The 19,397-nt window shown below is 36.5% G+C and overlaps 1 protein-coding gene across 29 annotated transcripts in view; it reads right to left on the reverse strand.

Annotated features, from left to right (window-relative positions):
* SORBS2 (sorbin and SH3 domain containing 2) overlaps positions 1–19,397 on the reverse strand; it is a 195,684-nt gene that overhangs the window by 20,314 nt on the left and 155,973 nt on the right. For 24 of the 29 annotated variants that reach the window (XM_019667190.1, XM_019667184.1, XM_019667193.1 and 21 more), the window contains 7 exons: positions 18,232–18,419; positions 14,302–15,879; positions 11,196–11,284; positions 9,774–9,820; positions 5,693–5,807; positions 5,479–5,607; positions 3,332–3,535 (listed from right to left, as the gene is read on the reverse strand). In XM_019667190.1, coding sequence (XP_019522735.1) covers positions 3,332–3,535; positions 5,479–5,607; positions 5,693–5,807; positions 9,774–9,820; positions 11,196–11,284; positions 14,302–15,879; positions 18,232–18,419 — 2,350 coding nt within the window. The remainder of the gene's footprint in view (positions 1–3,331; positions 3,536–5,478; positions 5,608–5,692; positions 5,808–9,773; positions 9,821–11,195; positions 11,285–14,301; positions 15,880–18,231; positions 18,420–19,397) is intronic. The other 5 variants (XM_019667211.1, XM_019667209.1, XM_019667212.1 and 2 more) reach the window with 1 other exon arrangement.

Raw genomic sequence — 19,397 nt, forward strand, 5'->3', positions numbered from 1 at the left:
CTGTATATCTTAAAATAATCGCTATATTCTGGATATATAGAGCAAAACAATTTTTATGTAAATTCACTAAAAGTTGTTCTAGAAATGCTGCCTAGCAGCATTCTAACACATCTATCTATTGTTGCTGGACTACAAGGACTGGTACGTGCTGTACATTTGAAGGCCTGGGAGAGGCTGGTGGATACCATTTTCCTTTAGTTCTTTCTAGGTAGATGATTTTGGTTTGGAAAGAAGAAATGGTCAAGAAAGATTTTGGAGACGTACTCTCTAGTTGGTTGTTTAGGACCAGACTTCACTCATGCACTCAGCACTCTTGGTCCTAGGGCGTTAGTACGTATCAGTGCACAGTGCATCCCCCATTTATCTTTTGACTTCTGTATCCTGTACTACGAATGGGGTGCTAACAGAATTTATTCAGTTGTTGTTGTTTTTTAAAAAAAGGAAATATGGGGCCGGCCGAGTGGCTCAGTTGGTTAAGAGCTCACTCAAGAGCACGAGCTCTGACTCTGAGCAAAAACGGTTAGAGTCCTGGTCTGAGCTGAGCTGCTGCTGAGGCAGGATGACTCAGCTAAAAAAAAAAGAAGTATCATGTCATGTCATCATTGAGTAGGATAAATGAGACAAAGTGTCACAAAACTCTTGTGAGCATCTTAACAGAAGATTCAGGAATAAAGGCTCTTTGGCACCCAATATAAACTGATTACTACGCATGTGATCTGTTACTGGATGGACACACACTCCTTGCAAGTCCTGTATATATTTAATGTTTAATTAGATAGAAATGACCTAAGTCTCATTTGATAGTTTAGAGAAGTTCCTTTATTGGCCAGAATTCAATTTTATGCTCTTATTATGCAACACAATAATAAATTTTGAAAGTCTGTGACATATATAATAACCCAAGATTAATACTTCCCACTTTCACTCTCTCGTGGACAGGAATATTATGTAGATGAAAAAGAAAGAGCCTTCCATTCCATTGTTACCATTACTGCTCCCATCACTATTACTATTCCAGTGTCATTACCACCACAGTCACTAATATACGTTAACAGGTTTAAAGTGCTTAGGTTTACAATGGACTTGTTTCTACTGAAAATCAAATTAAGTATCTTGGGGTATCTATATCACAAAAATATACCTTTAAGCAAAATCATAAAATTATCTTTTCTTCCAAAAGCATTAGAATTGGTTTCTACTGCACTGAAAGCAGAAATATCAGAAATATCATCAACTTACATTTGAGTCTCTCCTAAAATACAGTATGTGACAAAATGTGATTTGAGTATGCTAAAAAGTGATTCATAAATCACTTAAGATGTTCCTTCCTTTATGTGCAAATATTAGTTAGAAAATAAAATATGTAACGTTTACATATTTTGGAAGTCATCATTTAGAAGTACATTATAGTTCTTTTTCTGAAAATGATGGAGTTCAATAACACTGAGAAATTTCTTTCTTTAAGCCAATAGCATCATAGCATAGATTACCAGTTGGAATAAAACAATTAGGTGTTTTTTTTTTCAAATTATGAATATAAGCCTTTCAACATATTTTTTCCCTCAGCACTGAGAGTAAAATACTAATTAGTTATTAGTGAAATTTGTACATTTTTCTATTTATAAAATATAACATCTGCTATTATAAGAAAACAGGAAGCTGAAAAAAACATTTAAATCATATTCATGACATAGATTAAAACATTGTGATCTAAAATGTTACATTACCAATATTAATTAGGACATTGTGGAAGAATTTCCTAACTGTTAAATAAGACTTTGTAGATACATGCTTATTCTTTCTTATAAAATTTTATTTGAAGGCATAGTCGCTTTGAAATTTATCTGGTAGTTCTTTTAAGATGACTCAATAGTGGATAAGTTCAAATGTATGGATGACAATTCTTATATTTTCATTTATCAGTAGAAACTACTGAAGGAAGAATGCTGGTCTCTAAATGCTAAGCTCTGGTAGTAAATATACTGAAGAAGATTCTGGAAAACTTTATAACCAACCCAACAAAATTGGATAGTGCCAAACCATTCCATTATCCAGTGATAAAAAGATTGAGAGTAATTACCCCACACCTGAAACCCAGTCTTCAAAGAGAAGTAGAATAAATACAATGCCTAGTCTTTGCTAGTCTTAAAATAGTAGATTCTTAGATTGCTTACTTATGTAAAATGCTTCTAAGTCTCATTTTTAAGGGGTAGTTTAAGTCACTGGGGGTGTTATTTTGAAATGAGCTTGCTTTGGAACCTGAAATGACTATACACTTTAAAAATGTCTGATATGTTAATGTTATTTTGTAGCTCTAGATGGTTTATTTTCCCATGTCCTAGCCTTGATATTAATTATTTATTAAGATAATTAATAAATTATGCAACTTAATAAAATTTTAAGATGTTGGGAAGTACAATATTTTAGAAGTGATTCCTTGGTAATTTAAAGTTTTACACTTAGAGGTTAATGAAAAGGAGAAAGACATTTCTAAATACTATCCATAGAAAGAACACACTATATTATAATTGGACAGAAAAATTAAGAAAAAATTCACATTGTGAACAAAGAAAGTAGGAGAATAGCCTTTTCTAATTAATTAACCAGATCAGGAAGCAAAGTCCCTTTTAGATTAAACATTGAGAAAGATAATTATTTTTACCTGCTAGCTCAAGTGAGAGAATAGAACTGGCACATAATTATTCTAAAACTAATAAAATACACTTGAGGACTTCTAATAACCAATGAAAATTTCCATTCAAACTAATAAACAAACTGACTTACAGACCTTAATTGAAAAATTTTACTCTCTGTTTCTATATTAAAACCCCCGAGACTTTTATAGAATTTTTTCAACCTAATGACTGTGTATTATTGAAATAAACTATTTTGAGATTTATCAATCTATCTATAGATGCATATGTGCATATATGTACATCTATATAATCCATATGAAATACACACATATAAATAAAATCAAGCTGTAGAGAAAAATCAAGCTTCAAAAAATGTGAGCTTCAGAAACCAGATATACTTATGTATAGATACAGATATATATCACATCGGGTCTTATGATACGAATGTTTTCTCTTTCAGCATTTTAACTTGAAAATGAAATTCTAAAACATCAAGCATTAAACCTTGATGCTGCCACCCATAAGAAAACTCAAATTATATTGACTTGACATGGCACTCACACTTAGAATCCTATCACATAAATCTTTTGGTTTGCAATAAACATGATGTTCTAGTCTAACACCCTAAAATCACCTACTGATTATCTTACTCCAAGTTCCCAAATGTTATACTAATATGCTAAATGTCCTCTTACCTTATTTGAACTTAAGCTGTGGATTCTATCACTTGAATAGCTGTGGGGTATTGGAGGGTCAGGGTAATCCTCAGCGCCTTTGGTTGTGTTCCTCTTGACAACTTCTACATAGGAAACAGGGAAGATGCCTTGTCTGTTGGTTCCTGGAATTTTACCTTCATACCAGTTTTGATCAACTCTTTTGAGAAGAATAACTCTATCTCCCTGTAAGGAATGTTAGAAAAATGCATTATAAATAGAGATGTGGTAACATACAAATATCACTGTCAATGTTTTCTAATAAACAGTAGTTTTCCATTTGGGAAAGTTTCATATCATCAGTTGTGTTTGTTTGTCTATTTTCGACAGGAGAATTCAAGTCAAGTCTTAGAGCTCACTCCCAAATTATAGCTTATCAACATATATGCAATTTAATCATCCGTTCATGACATTAGAACCTTCCCAAACAATGCTCAGTTAACATGAATGAGCTTATACATATTTACACTGGTACTGTGTGAAATGACTTGTGTAAGTTATTTCGAAAAGCAGAACAGTTTAATAGGCAATGTCTCAATGACAGTAGCATCATCCTATCACTGACAGATTCTGGGAATGACTTGTAGGAAGAGCTTCAGAAAAGTGCAACTCATCTCTCTGGGATGGTGTGTCTGAAGCGGGTTGCAGAAACCCACCTCTAGAAGGGATGAAGTTGAATGGTACACCATTTTTCTTCTTTCACCTACATGTGCTAACTTGTAACAAAAATTGAAGCTAATGGGATGGGGCAAACATAGCACCCTAGGTAATCCATCACTGTGGCCACCTGGTGCCCATCAAGATGGTGGAACACCAGTATCCATTTGATTGGTGGGTGGCCATGCCGTAGTGATCATTAAATATTTTTATAGAACCCCTGGCTTTTGCAATAACAGAACTTTCTACAATCACTAGTCCTGCTACCTGCAGCCAGTGCCACAAAACCCAGATTAAATTTCAACTCAAACCCACATATGGCCCAAAAATAAATAGGCAAGATATGGTTAAACAGTAAAAACTCTGCAGCTGCATCCAGCAGATAGTACGGAAGTTTGGGCAGCTGCACTTGACGGGGAAGTAGAGATGACACACAGTCAAAACTTGAGTACAGTAAGGAGGCCTATTTCACATAGTACTCAAGGTGAAAGTTCTCTTTTTGCCAAAATGCTGAATGGTTTACATAGACTGTCCCACCACTACTGAGCAGAACATTCTGAAGAAAAATGAAATCCCGTTAAATCTTAAAATTGCACTGATTTTCTCTGTACTACACCAAGCTCGGGCTATTGTTAGGCTATTGCTTGAGCTATAAATTGCACTGGTGGAAGTATGAAACATCAGTGGATACTATTCATGTAATGCTGTGTTGTAGCTTGGAGGGTAGGAGAGAATCAGTTGATGATGCAGAACTAGGACTGAAAGGGCAGAGATGAGGCTCTGCCCAAACAAGAGCAGCGGTACTTCCAGTATTTCCCTTCATTGCTCCTGGTTAAGCATTCACCAATGGGCAGGAGTGGTTCTAGAACCCTTGCATATTACTACTGTGTGGTCTGTGTTGTGTGCAGACATGCAGTTACCTCAAACAAACATATGTGATTGCTTAACAAACAATGAAAATAGTTTATTTCATCATTCTCAAATGTGTCAAGTAGCAATAAGGAAACAGGACTGTACAAACGGCTTCTCAAAATGCTCCCCAATAAGAAATATCTTCATTACTTTAGGACCTTGCCTTAATTCCAAGACAGAGAAAAGCAGGATTTGGGACGTCTCTTTAAAAAAAAAATTGAATAATAAGGCAGCAGAAGAACGATATTTTGAAGTGTGTTCAAGGACTTTTCCTTTTGATGCTTTCCCACATGTGTAACTCCATGATATCAGGCTGAGGCACCCCGTGGAGAGGATTTGGGAGGGAAAGCCTTTGAGAAGCATTGGGTCCCACAGGGAACTTTCTCTGGAAGGACTCAAGGAACAAGGAGCAGTAGGAAACTGACTCAGGGCAGCCTCAGGGAGTTTTTTGTTCTTTCCTTATGAGAAAATGCAAAGATGTCTCAGGAGAAGATAACCTATTTTAGATTTGAAAATGCACAGCCTTTCAAATGCACCAATGAAGAAAACAGCCAGGTTACCTTTCTCAGTGAGAGCTCCACATTTGTGTCAGCATTGAAATTGTATTTGGCTATAGCTTCTCCGATTTCTCCAGGCTGGGCTGGGGGAGGTGGTCTCGCGGGCTGTGCTTTTTCAGGAGGCATGAGTTTCTATGAGGGAAAACAACTATTTAGTTTTGACCTGTGGTGACTTCAGAAACAGCAACCACGTACGAAATAAGAGGAAAGGAGTTACCTCTACATATGAAATTGGGAAAATGCCCACTCTCCCACGGTGCTCTCCCTCGTACCAATTCTGATCAATTTTCCTGAGGATGTAGACAGTATCTCCTTTCTTAAATGACAACTCCCTGGAAGAGACGTGTTTCAATGTTTTTGTTGTCTCGATGTATAGCAATTATTCTTAAGACGTTAGATCTGGATTTGGCTGGGAAATATACTTCCAATATTTAAAAAAAAAAAATCTGTCGAGCCCAGTTGGATAAGAATTTTTCTTTCAAATTCATAGAATTCACTTATAACATTAAAACTTTAGAAATCATTTCAAAAATAACAAGTATAAACATCATGTCTAATATAAATCACAGGCAGATTAATATGAAATTTAATTGGTAGGATAGACTATTTCTATCTAAACATTAGTTTATAGTAGAGAAGTTGTGAAGCTTGGTGGAATGATAGATGAGTTCACTGTTATTATTTTTTTGTCCTGAAGCTAGTGAGCTAGTTAGTTACTTGCTGTCTCCTTTTCGTATGCTAAAGCTGTCAACAAGAAAATAAATAACATTGAGCCTTAGCACAAAAGTACCAACACCAGAAAAATTTTTATTTGTGGATCTTTGAAGCTGATTGACAGGCATTTGAGTAGCATATCTTGATAAGGAATTTATTTTGTGAAACAGAAAAGATCGTATACTCTTAATTTTCAATGGGGCACAAAGATAAACATGTTTTAAGTACAAAGACATGCACAGATTACTTGTTGCCTTTATTTTTTGTTTTTAAAGAATAAAAATATTTTCAAGGCACTATGCTTTGACAGTAGATATATTTGGGTATTTAATTTCTTTCTAAGAAGACAGTAGATATATTTGGGTATTTAATTTTAAGGGATAAAGCCATTACTCATTTTGAATAATCCACGCATAAATTCTCACCCTTACTCCATCAGGTTTTCATGGCTTCATCATGAAGGGATCGTGTCTGTGTGGTATTTTGCGCGTCCACAGTTACGTTTTTGTGGGAGGACACTTATTTCATTCTTTTCCCAGGAGCCCCACTTCCCTACACATCTGCCTTCTCGCTCTGAATCTCCTGCATTGTTTAGTTCAGAATCTTGAGTTAGATCATTTTTGTGTGTGGAATATGTAATGGAGGGAGGTATATATCAGAGGTAGACTGTTTCTCATTGAGTAAAAAAATTGAAATAACCGTTACCTATTAAAAGAATTATTACACATTTAGAAGTGTGTAACCCTAAAGACAAAGAGGACTCACAGAACCTTACATTCCAAATACGGCACTTCATTCTTTGATGCCAGTGCCTGATGTAGACAACAGGAAACAAAACATTTAATGTTTACAGTTCAACAGTTTTCTTTGTGCCAGGTATGTTTTGTTTCTGGAAATGAGACTAAGAAGCTTAGCTTTAAAATAAAATTAAAAAAAAATGTAAATTAGAGACGACAAATTATTTTTCTTTTAAAGATGAAAAACATTTTCTATTTATAAAGCTTATGTTTAAAATTTGAAGTCATCTACATAGAGGGTAGTAGTCAATCACTTAACAGTTTTCAAAATTGTATCTTTCTCATCTCAGGGGTAGAGTTTCTGTGTCCCATTTTGGTAAGTTCACTTCACTACTCCCACCCTACCCCCCACACACTTTGAATACTGGCTATTGACAACCTTAGGAAATGCCATTTTATCTCTTTTTCCTATTTAACAATAGGCATGACAATTGGTGAGTTACCTAATTTTTTAAAATTAACTTTCTTGTATTAGGTAAAGAAAAATAGCTTTTAAAACAGATATTTATTTAAAACAGATATCCATCTCTTGTTTATAAGGTGTCAGGCATGAAAAGCACTCACATCTAGCTATTAATTGAAATGACTTAAAAATGTGGCTAATCCTTCAGTAACTTTCAGTGCTGTCGGATGTGTGAGCCTTTTATAGTTGCATGAGTCGTCCATACCTTGATTTTTGTGTCAAATAAGTAACTAATACTTTGGGGATGATGAACAACTGCTCTTTACGTCCCCCGAGAACAGAACAAGAGGGATGTGATTAAGTTGCAATAAACTTATGGTATGAGGAGAATAATTTTTTTATTACTAAAATTATGGGATGGCTCCCGTGGGTGATTATTTAATCTACTTCTTTGAAGGCATATACAATTAAATTTAGTTGGTTTAGGATGACTTGTGAAAGGGGTGGTGTAGAAAACCCTTCGGAAAGGCTGTGCCATTTACACTCCCATAGGTGGCATGTGAAACAGCGTGATTCCCTGAACCTTTGCTAACTCTGAGCATTCATGATGAGGACATGACCTTGGGGAAGGATGAAGGACTTAGGATTCTAGCAAACAAAATCCAGTGACAGTCAACACCCCAAACACCCTCCCTATGCATTGCACGTCATCTTTCTCTCAAACCTTGTTTTTAATTAAGGTTTCTCAAAAGCCCTGTGAGTCCTGGGCAGACACCCTGCCTACTTTTTATGCCCTGTCATTCCTCATGGTTTCCTACATTTAAGGAAGCTTTTGATTGATTGTCTCAAAGAGAAAATGAAATTTACGTGTTCTGTACTATTATTTCATAAAACCAACATGCATTGTATAAATTGTCACACCATATCCAAAGAATAGTAGTTAGAACCAGAGTGTAGTAGAAACAAAGCAGATGTTACTTACCTAATCAAAAAAAGGTGCAAATTTTTATGTGGGATTGTTTTTTGTTTTTTTTTTAAAGATTTTATTGGGGAATTGGGGGAAAGGAACAGACAAGTTGCTGTCATTTTGTTCTTCAGTCTAGTTGTGGAGGACATCGTTTCACTGGTCCCTGTTGGTATTATCATTGCGCTCTTCCCGGGTGAGACAGTTGCTCCCCAGCCATTGGACGGCCACTCACAGTGGCTCACGCCCTCTGCTGGCCAGCCCCACTGCAGCCTACACTGTCGCCGTCGCCGGTGACTCACGGCAGCTCAGCTCCAGGTTGAGCTGTTGTTCACCATCTTAGCTGTAGTGGGCGCAGTGTCACTGGCCTTCATGTGGGATCCGAACTGGGGCCCTGCTGCTCAGAGCTGGCACCCCAAGCCAACTCCTAACCAACACGCCGCTCAGCTGGCCCTGTTTTTTTTTTTTTTTAACATCAGATTTAAGCCATGTTCAACATCTTTATTTCTAAATAGCATTTTCTTATTTGGTTTATTCCCTATCTCAGCAGCATTACCAAATTCTGAGTGATTTTATTTTTTACATGTCTTCTGCCAGAGACAAATTCTGAAACTATGAATTCATATAATATGCATTTTTATGAATAAATATTTTGGTTATTATCTACATTGAGTCTAAACTACGCAGTGTAATTTAATGCTGATTTACAATGAATTTAATATCTTGAATTCTAATGGAAACTAACATTTCTTGAACAAGGTCTGGGCACCTGGGCCAACACTAAGCTGGAAGACTCCCTCCCATTTAAGCCTACTCATTTTCTTAGTACTAGCTTTCCTCAACCACATATCCATCTGATGAACAAGTTACTGAAGAAAAAAGTTTTAAAAAATATTGCAACACAGGAGTGTGAAAACACCAGCATCAGAAGACCCCAAGAGAGAGCTTTGCTCAGAATCTACTAGCTCCCAATGTAGAGACATGGAGATTTTACTATATGAGTCTTTGCACACAGTTCTAGTCTTCAACCCCACAAACAATCCTTAATACAGTTGGATAAATAAATGTTATCAAATTCTCCCAGAGAGTGTTAATTACTCCCCAACACTTTATTTCTATTTCATGCTTGACGTGAAAATTTTAGAAACAAAGATTCTTCATTTCTTTTTTGTTTTTCCTGTCACTTTGAATTCATTGTGTTCTAACATGTTTAGTGTAATTTAAAACTCAGTGATTCTCAACTAAACTCAAAATGAAAATAAAATTACCCACATCCAAATTAATTCAGAAGGAACCATTTAATTAGACTGGATTGCTGAATTATTTGTAACACATCCCATAGCGATATTTATCTCTTAAAAGTATTACTAAAGTATTTAAAGCCAACTTAAATTACATGATGAATACTTATCTTACTTACTTAGATGTCTGAGCCTTAAAATCGTAAACAGCCTTTGCAGGAAATTTCTGAAAAGGAAGGTAAATGATTAGCACTAACTTAAATTTTGTATTTCCTACAAGAAAGCAGTCTTACATGAATTAAAGAGAAATGAAACCTCAAGGAAGGATTCAACATACATAATGTAAATTCTACATGCAATTTATGAATAAATTAATTAGTTCTTCATTTAGATATTTAAGCTGTAGCAGGAATATAATAGATGATTTAGTCACCATAACAATTGAATATCATATTTCATCTTAGGAACAAAGGTAGATGAATGTCATAATGGGAGGATAAAATGCTTGCAGAGGATTCTGTTCTAGATATAATTTTGGCTGCAACCAAGGCATTTCCTGGGATAATTGTGGAGGGTCATTTGCTCTGTCTTATGTATTGACACAACTCCTTCTGAATCATAATAAAAGGGTTGGAAAAAATCATGAAGGAAATCAACATCCCTTTCTCTAAACATATTAACATAATAGCAAAGACATATTAGCCCAATTATCACTGGGAGGCTAGTTAGTAGCCAAAAGGACAGGCTTGATGATCTTGCATTCCCTGCAGGGTTCAGGAATTCTTCAGCACATGGTAAACCAGCTGCTCATCTTTTAGTCATGACGTGATGTGACACGTGCCCCCCATTAAACCGTGGGGCCCACAGATCTGACTGGGACACCTATAAGCTAGCAACTCCAGTTCTGGCTTCCCCACTTCCCAGTAATTTCCTCACCCCACTCTTTTTCTCTGTGATCCTGGTAAACTAAACAATCTGGACCATTCTTGACTTCTTTAGGGGTCCCACGGGCACAGGACTGTATCAGACATTCCTGGAGTGGCTGCCAGTCCAAGACCAGCTTCCAGTTTCCATCAAACCTTCATGGCTCCAAGACAGTGGGAGCCAGAGCTCCGGCCCTGGCTCAGGGCCTTGGACAAAGAGCCAGGAGGTAGGTGGTTTCCAGAGACAGTGGTTTTTCAGGGACCCTCTCCAACAAAAACAGGCCAGCAAAAATTATTTATGTAGAATTTGTACTGATTTGCAACACAGTTGACCTAGGGCTCTCCCCCTATACCACTGGGCCAGGAATTTGTACCCTCCTTCCTCCACAGGGTGGCCCGGCTCAAGACTCCTTTAGACCATAACTAAAAGTCTTAATTCATGGGTGTGAGGTCAAGAGGCAGAGAGGCCTCACTGCCACCCCTGGACCACAACTGGGGGAAATCTGCAGCGAGGGTCAGAATGCAAAGGGCTCGAGTCCTTTGCTCAGGCTCCAGGGAAAACTGTCATTTTTATGTTTTTAATCTGGGTTCTTTTCTGGTTTGAGACGTACCTTTGGCTGGCAAGTGCTTTATCAAGTATGTTGTTGAAAAAGACTCAAATGATATTGAGATAACTACCTCTTTTTCTGGAGTTCCTCTTCTTTCCCTTGGTGCACTTCTCCCCAAGTCACTTAAAGTGGACGAGTAACTTCTAGGGGATTCACGGTCTATTGGAAAGGACAGGGCCAGAGTGAGTATCCACCTATTAAAAGCAGACTTGTTTAGCCATTTTCCCTGGTGGCAACTATTTTTCACCTAAAATTTGGAGAGACGCCACAATGGAAGACATGGATATAAAGCTCATAGGTAATCATAAAGTTGTGATACAAGACACAGAAAACAGAGCATTTCAAAAGGAAAAATATCTGAGGTAGCAGAAGTATTATAATTCTATATATAAATATAATTGTTGCATTGCTAATATAATTATACAGCAGCATCCTGTGTAGACACCTCATAATTGCAAGGATTTTTCATCTTAAAGGCATTTTAATATTTTCCATTTCTATTCTTTTTGCTTCCAATTTATAACTACTATTATAAGGCCTATAGAAGATGGGGGAATAGCAACAATTTAGAGAAACATTTTGTGCAACAGCACTTTAAGAATGTAGTAATGAAAAAGAAAGAGAAAAAGAAAGAAAGTATGATGATGACAGAACTATGGTCATGTCCATTCTCCTCTCTATTTTAAAATATTTATTGAGTCTTAAGATGTCATCTTGAGGCTTAATACTTAAAAGGCCTTTATCTCTGGCCTTCCCTTGTGCTCACTAGCTTATCAGAAAGTAAATATGTATTCCAAGAAACAAAGGGATAGAAATTCGCTAAACAGATAGTATCATATCAGTTGCAAATTGCTTATGAAATATTGAATTGTTTTTATTCCCCTTAACACAACATATAAATAATTAATTACTTTATAAAATTATGATTGCAAGGATACTTTAGTGGTATCTTATACCTTTTGCATTTATATGTGAAAATATAACTAGAGGCTAAAAGTATTCCAGTAGCCTATGTTATAAAATTTTACCAGTATAAGTGGGTCAAAACTTATATATTATTTTGCTTATCCCTTTAATAAATTTAGTTATGTTGAATAACAACAAGCATTAAAAATAAAATAAATCCATCTGCAAAGGAATGAAAAATGCTGATCCATAAAAAGAAAACACCGCTTAAATGTTTTAACTACTTTGATTATAAGGAAGAATTGTCTACTTACAGCAGGTTGGGTATCACTTAAATGAAAGATAAGGATAAATGTGAGGTTTGGATCCCAACGCCTTTAGGCTTAGTAGCAAGACAGCATGGCCATAAATATTTCAGTAAAACCTAACCAGCTATTTTCAAAAATGCTAGAGGATTATGTGTAGTATATTTTTCATTCTAAATTAATATATTTTTATGATCATAAGGATGTCATAATCATAAATTTTAAATTACTTTTACTAACCCATGGCATAGAAACTATTTTTCACTTGGATTAAGCACAATTGGAAACAAAATATTTGATTAAAATACAAACTACCCTTTCAATGCATTTCAAAACCCCCTCAAATCAAGTTTCAATAAAAATACATATTCTACCTACACATAAAATTGAGGGATGATTAAATTAGGATTTTGAAAAATTAAAAAAGGCAGCTAATTTATTAAAAATTTAGATTCTGACATGTCTCAATCAGTGAAAATTTCAAATTGTAGAAGTTGATTTTTAAAATTCTAATTGATTGTCTTTTGAAGCATGTGGCATGCATAATATAATGAAGCAAAGATAAATACTAATAAAATAGTAAATATATGCAATGATAATTAACAATTATCACTGCTAATGATATATATGATAATGAGCCATGTATTACATTAATGTGAAATTTGAATTATGTCTCTTTTTTGTCTATAGAGATCATATTCTGTACTACAAATTCTTAAGTATTAGGAGTTTGAATCTGTTACTGCTGCCTTCTCTCTGTGTAACATTGGTCAAATTTATTGCCCTCTCTGGGTCTTCCTTAATTGTAAAACAGTGCTTACAATAATTCCTATCACCTACGTTTATGCCAGTGTTAATTAGATAATATACGTAAAACACTTTTCAATGTATGCTGCATAGAAGGCTTTCTGTTGGTGATCCAAGTTTCAGCCTGGAATGTTCATTCCAACTTCTTAAAATTTACATGGTAAACAGGTGCACCTTAAGAATTAATGAAAAGAATCATATGAAAATAGCAAAACACCATGTTCTTTTCAGTTATGTAAACCTCAAAAAAAAAAAAGTCCTCTGCATCTGAATTGCTATTTATCCTTGTGTTGCCACTTCAAGGTGATAATCCATCTGTGAAAACCAAGTCAAGGGCCACTTTTAACACAAATAGCTTAATTCAAATGTCAATATAGAATTGTTTTAGCAGAAATAGAAAATAAATAAATTACTTAATGGAAAGAGAGAGGAAATGAATACACTGAGTGATGGAAATGAGACTTTTATATATATATACATACACAGCTTAAAGATTCATTCACAAAAATTTTATCCCAATTGTGTCCTTTAAATGGAGAAAGTTATTAAACAATTCCTAGTCTTTTTAAATTGTCCATCAATTACTATATTACATACTTCAGCTTTCTTAGTTGTTTTGACATTGTATTTTCTATATAGAATGTGAACAAATTATTTATTGAATGAATGACTACAAAGTTAATATGAAAATCAAGGAAAAGGGTATTAATTGTTAAACTTTTGGCCTTGATTCATTTTGCAATAACAAAAAAAGAGCTAATGCAAAGCTGTCAGTCTCTTAGGGATACTGATATTCAATTATGGTGTCTGCCTTGAAATCTTTTTGAAGTAAAATGTTCAACTTCTTATTCTGATGTGACTTAACGGTTGTTTCAACCGTAACATTAAGTTACAAAAAGGTTTTCCCTTTCGATTTTAAATGAGTAAATTTTTGTGAATTGATGATCACTTTAAGCCACACATCAAGTCCAAATATCACAAGGGCAAATGAGAATCACTCAGTAAAGACATGTTTGCACAACAAGCATTTGCTTCGTAACACACAATGATACCAAGTGGTCTCACAGCTCAGGAATGGTGAGATGAAGGAATGGAAAATGAAAGAGCTGGAGGGTGGGTATCTGAACCACAAGGAAAAAGAAAGAAAAGTTCATCCACCTTGGAGACTCAGTGCACTGTCGTGGTCTTGGTGGTAGTTGTTGTTATTGGTGTCCATGTCTTGGAAAGAGGTACTGTGGGGCATTCTCCCACAATCGTTTGGGTACAATGGACAATGAATAGCACCATCTTGAGGCAGTGGGTGGAAAGGCTGGTGCATGGGGCTCCTTTTTAGAGCTTTAAGTGATGAATTCCTTTCAGGAATATCTGGCAGCAGTTCACTGATAAGACGGTGCAATATACTGTTGTCTGGCAAACTTCCCCTTCTCTTTTCTGCTTTAATTTGGTCACAGATGTCTTTCAGGGCAGAGTCCAGAGCCTCAAATACCGACGTTTTACATTTTGCCTTTTCAGTCTGTTTTTTGGGAGTCAAATTTTTTTTCCTCCGGAAAGGCACAGGACTCACTAGAAATGCAAGTTTAGAAAGGCCAGGGTCCATTTCTTGTCTTCGGGGCTCTTCAGTATTTTCATGTTTAGCTCTTTCATGTTTTAACATTGTGGTAAATCGAGTGTAAGAGGCAGGGCATCTGCCTTTGCAGGAGCTGATGAGGTGCCGGTGATGGTGGTGGTGATGGTGGTGATGGTGGCTGGATCCATAAAAACTTTCAGAGGACGTGAACGAAAAGTGATCAAAGTCACTCTCACTGCAAAAGGACGATCCCTCCACGTGGATGTAATCGCTGTGGTCAGACACCACTCCATCCTGGTCGCTATCAGAGAACTCCATATGCGTTCTGGGCCGCTCATCACTGGTGACTTCAATATGAATGGGCACCAGGGTTCTAGACTTGTAGCTTTGTTGTGCCTGAGAAGGGTGTCTACTCTGATTTTCTTCCTCTAGCAAAGACTCAATGGAAAATCGCCTTTTGGGGCATAAACCATTGTGTTGTGGTTCTGAGAGCACAGGAGATAACATTTCACCTCCTAAATTGGGCATGGATTTTGACTTTTGAATCAACTTTTCAAATTCAGAAATGCGGGTGGGCACCATATCCCTGGGCACCTCCTCTGTGGAGGACTGGCTCCATCCGTGCAGCAGGCCCTGGTGTTGCTGCTCCTTTTCATACTGCATTATTCTCGACTTGACGGAGCAAATGACCTCGGGATTCATCAGATCTTTGCGGTTAATGCGGTGCATTTTCTTGTACATTTTTAGGAACCCTGGGGCGTCGTGGGCTGCCCTGTGCCGAAGCCTTGATCTGCCATTACTGCGGCCCTCCGGCATGTAGGCGGAAGCCCACGGCGCGGGGCAGTTTTCCTTGGCGTCCTCTTCGCATAACAGGGAGCCCATACTTTCTGACTTGCCTTTTGGGTCCGGGAAGCCATCACAGTCATCGTTGAGGAGATCATCACAACTACGGGATTTGATTTTGGGGGAAACCGTTTCCTCAGTGCTGCTCCAGACCTCTGCATTTTGCCGGGCCATTTGCCAGCCGTTTTTGAAAGTAATGGCCCTCTGTGAGTCACGTGGGATGTCCAAATGCTGTCTGTAAGTATTACAGGAATCTAACTCATTGGAGGGGTTACTGTTGAGCCCTGAGTAACTGCAAAGGGGTGGACACATTTTGCTATCCCCACCTTTTAATCCAGAGCAGCGTGGTGGAAGGAGAGACATTTGGAGAAGTTAAAAGTTTCACAAAGAGGAGAGCATGTCAGTTAGCATCAGATAAAAGAGAAAGCAGCATGGTTTAATCTAGACAGATTGCTACACATGAAGCTTCAACTTTAGAGAAAAAAAGTCTAATTCTAAAGCAAGGTAATACTTTGTAATAAATGTTGCTTTGCAGATAATCAGAGTTAACAAAACTATGTATAACAAGTAATGTAGCTAATACACCTATTTCTATTGAATACCTCATACATCTTTCCGCAAATATAGTATGCTGAAAACAGAATAGTAACTTATAGGCTCATAGCATGGCCTGGTAGAAATTTCAAAGCTTAACAATTAATGCCAAAAGTGATATAGATTTAATCAACTTAATAAGGTCAGGATGACCCAATGGATGAGTGTCATTTGGTTTATAATAATAGAGAGGTAGAGAGTAATTTATAAATTTACATTTAATTAATATTCCCATAACTGTATCAAATAATTTTTCATGGGCATTAGATAGAAAAGGCTGTAAGACAAAGTATTTTCCAAAACGACAGTATCAAGATGTTGTGAACTATAATTGCCAATATTTTTCCAAGAAAAACATAACTAATGCCTTTTAAACAAACTAATTTACCTCTTTAATTGCTCTACCTTGCACCACTTGTTAAGCAGGTTCTCATACGGATAACTGGATATACTAGAAAACTTTCATCTGAGGTAAAGGCGTCTTGCTTTTTTCCAGGGAAGGTCTTTTTAGAAAATCACTGCAATTTGATAATAGAGAGCTAACCCTGACCTTAATTGGAATATGCTTAATTGGAAATATTTTCTTTTGCTTTGCTGAGTCAACTAATAAACGAGAAGCCAAATACCTCTAATGGGACTTTTTTTTTCTTAGAAATAAACCAAGTGGAGGAACCTATCTCGATTGACAGCTCCTCCCTTACAATCTTCCCCAAATTCTTCAAAAGTAGATAAGCACATTAAGTAGATATGCAGTGTTTGGGAAAGGAAGTTGACTTAACCTTCCCCTGGAATAAAAACAAATATCTAAATCAATCAGAATCCTTTAACTTTTGGGTGGTATCCTCACAAAAGGAATCAATGGCATTTCATGACCTATTTGTTACCTTAAGGTATTTGTTTGCATAAATGAGAAGAATCTGATAAAGGTATCCTTGTTAATTTGAGGAAGGGGATCATGAAAGAGGTGTACTCTCTCTGAACCTTCCTTCCAGTTAGTATTCACAGCTCTACTAGGACATGGAAGAGAGCTGGTGTCTTCCGTTTATCCAAACAGCCAATCATCGAACCAGCCTGGTTTTTTGCACACAAACCAGCTACTTCTTAGTTGTTACCACCATGTGGCAACACTTTTAGTGTCTACATTTGGTACACGTTGCTGAATCTATGCTATCTCATGGAAATGTCTGTTAGAGCTCGCTTTCTTCACACACTTCAGATTTCCTTCTCTGTTCTGTTTCAACCCCAGGAGATTGGAGGAGACTGTGGAACTCCAAGTTTGCTATAGATCTAGGTAGAACTATGGGTACTGGTTCAACCCTTGGTCTCCATTTTAGGAATATTCCTGTTGTTGTGGCAGTAATGTACTCAACGGTATTTCAGACACTTGAAAGAGTGACTTGCTTCCTGTCAAATAAACTCACTGAATTTTCAGAAGAGACAGGCCATATGGAAAAAAAAAAGGCTTGGTGATATCTAAATTTTATAATTATGGCTTGAAACCAGTTAGTTCTTACTAGTAGACTGTTGTGAATTGAACACTATGTTACAGACAGAACATGGATATTCTACTGTATATATTAATATTGACCAAAATATAGAGCCAGTGATTAAAGAAATGACTTTCATGGGTTAGACAAAGTTTATCTAGAATTAAATAATCTTTTTAAAAATTATGTTTTAGGCAGCAATGTTCTCTGTTGCTACTTATAATTCCTATTGTATAAATGTGATTAATTTTGCTAGTAACATTCGACAATTTTGACAATATGCAAATGTTTATAAATGTAATCTTTTAATAGCCTGACAATAAATTCTTTGATATTTTGAATTTATTCCAAAAACATCCCCAGCAAATGATATATTTGGAGGAAAAAAGCACTCACAGATGAGAGAGTCCTTTCAGCCACTCAAAGGGTTCACCCACCTCATTTAGCCTGGGTAGGAAGAAAGCTATTGTTCCAAAACTATGTTTAAATGCTAACTATCTCTGGATAGTTTTCACTGGACCAGCTCTCACAGGGTGCTTACTCTAGGTTAAAACTTATACTAGTAAATTGTTTACGCTTTAATTTATTGTTGCTTACCTTTTGCTCTGGATGGGGAAGAAGGAGAAGAACTAATGAAAGACTTTGTCAGGGTGGCGCTTGATCCTGGGAGGTCTGCTCGACCTGGGCTCATCCTGCTTGCAGTGGGGTCCCCCAAGCCCCTCGGCTGCCCCACGGCAGGCTCGCTCTTCCTTCTTTTCCTAAAGTCACTGGCCAGGCTTGCAGAACTGAAAGGAAGAATTAGCTTCAGTTTGAAGAAGTTGACATGCGAACCAGAAAGATTGGTGGAATATGCCAGTGACAGTGTTCTAACTCTTATTCCCCACCCTCCCCAACTGCATTTTTAGAAATTTGTTCCTTGATATTAAACACTATACCTTTAAAAAAATTTATTTTTTTTACAGCAGTTCTAGGTGACTGAAAAAGTGAGTGGAAAGTATAGTGACTCCCATATATTCCCTTGCACACAGCTTCCCCTATTATTGACATCCTCTGTTAGTGTGGTATATTTGCTACAGTTGATGAATTATACTGATACATTATTATTAAATGTAGCTAAACGCCATGATTTACATAGGGCTCATGTTTTCTGTTGACATACGTGTAATGACATGTGTCTACGACTACTGTATCAGAACAGTGTCATTCGCCACACAAATTCCCCATGCTCTACCTCATCTCCTCTCCCTCCTGCTAAACACCTGGCAACCACTGACTTTTTACTGTGTCTAGTTTTTCCTTTTTCAGAATAATAGTTGGAACCAATGGGACGTAGCCTTTTCAGATAGGCCTTTTTCATTTAGCGGTATGCTTTTAAGGTTTCTTCCTGTCTTTTGGTGGCTGGAAAGCTCATTTCTTTTTATTGTTGAATTATACTCCATTATAAGGATACACCACGGACAGCTCATTTCTTTTTATTGTTGAATAATACTCCATTATAAGGATACACCACGGACAGCTCATTTCTTTTTATTGTTGAATAATATTCCATTATATGAAGTACCACGTTTGTTTACCCATTCATTTACTGACGGGCATCTTGGTTGCTTTAGAGCTTTGGCAAATTATGAGCAAAACTGCTATAAACATTCATGTGCAAGTTTTTGTATGGATATATAACTTTTAAAGTAAAATTCTCCAATTAGTATAGTACATTGTGACTGACAACTGAATACTATGATTTGTATCAGATATCTTTTCTCTAT

The sequence above is a fragment of the Hipposideros armiger genome, unplaced genomic scaffold, assembly GCF_001890085.2.
Source record: "Hipposideros armiger isolate ML-2016 unplaced genomic scaffold, ASM189008v1 scaffold_488, whole genome shotgun sequence".
Lineage (NCBI taxonomy): Eukaryota > Metazoa > Chordata > Mammalia > Chiroptera > Hipposideridae > Hipposideros > Hipposideros armiger.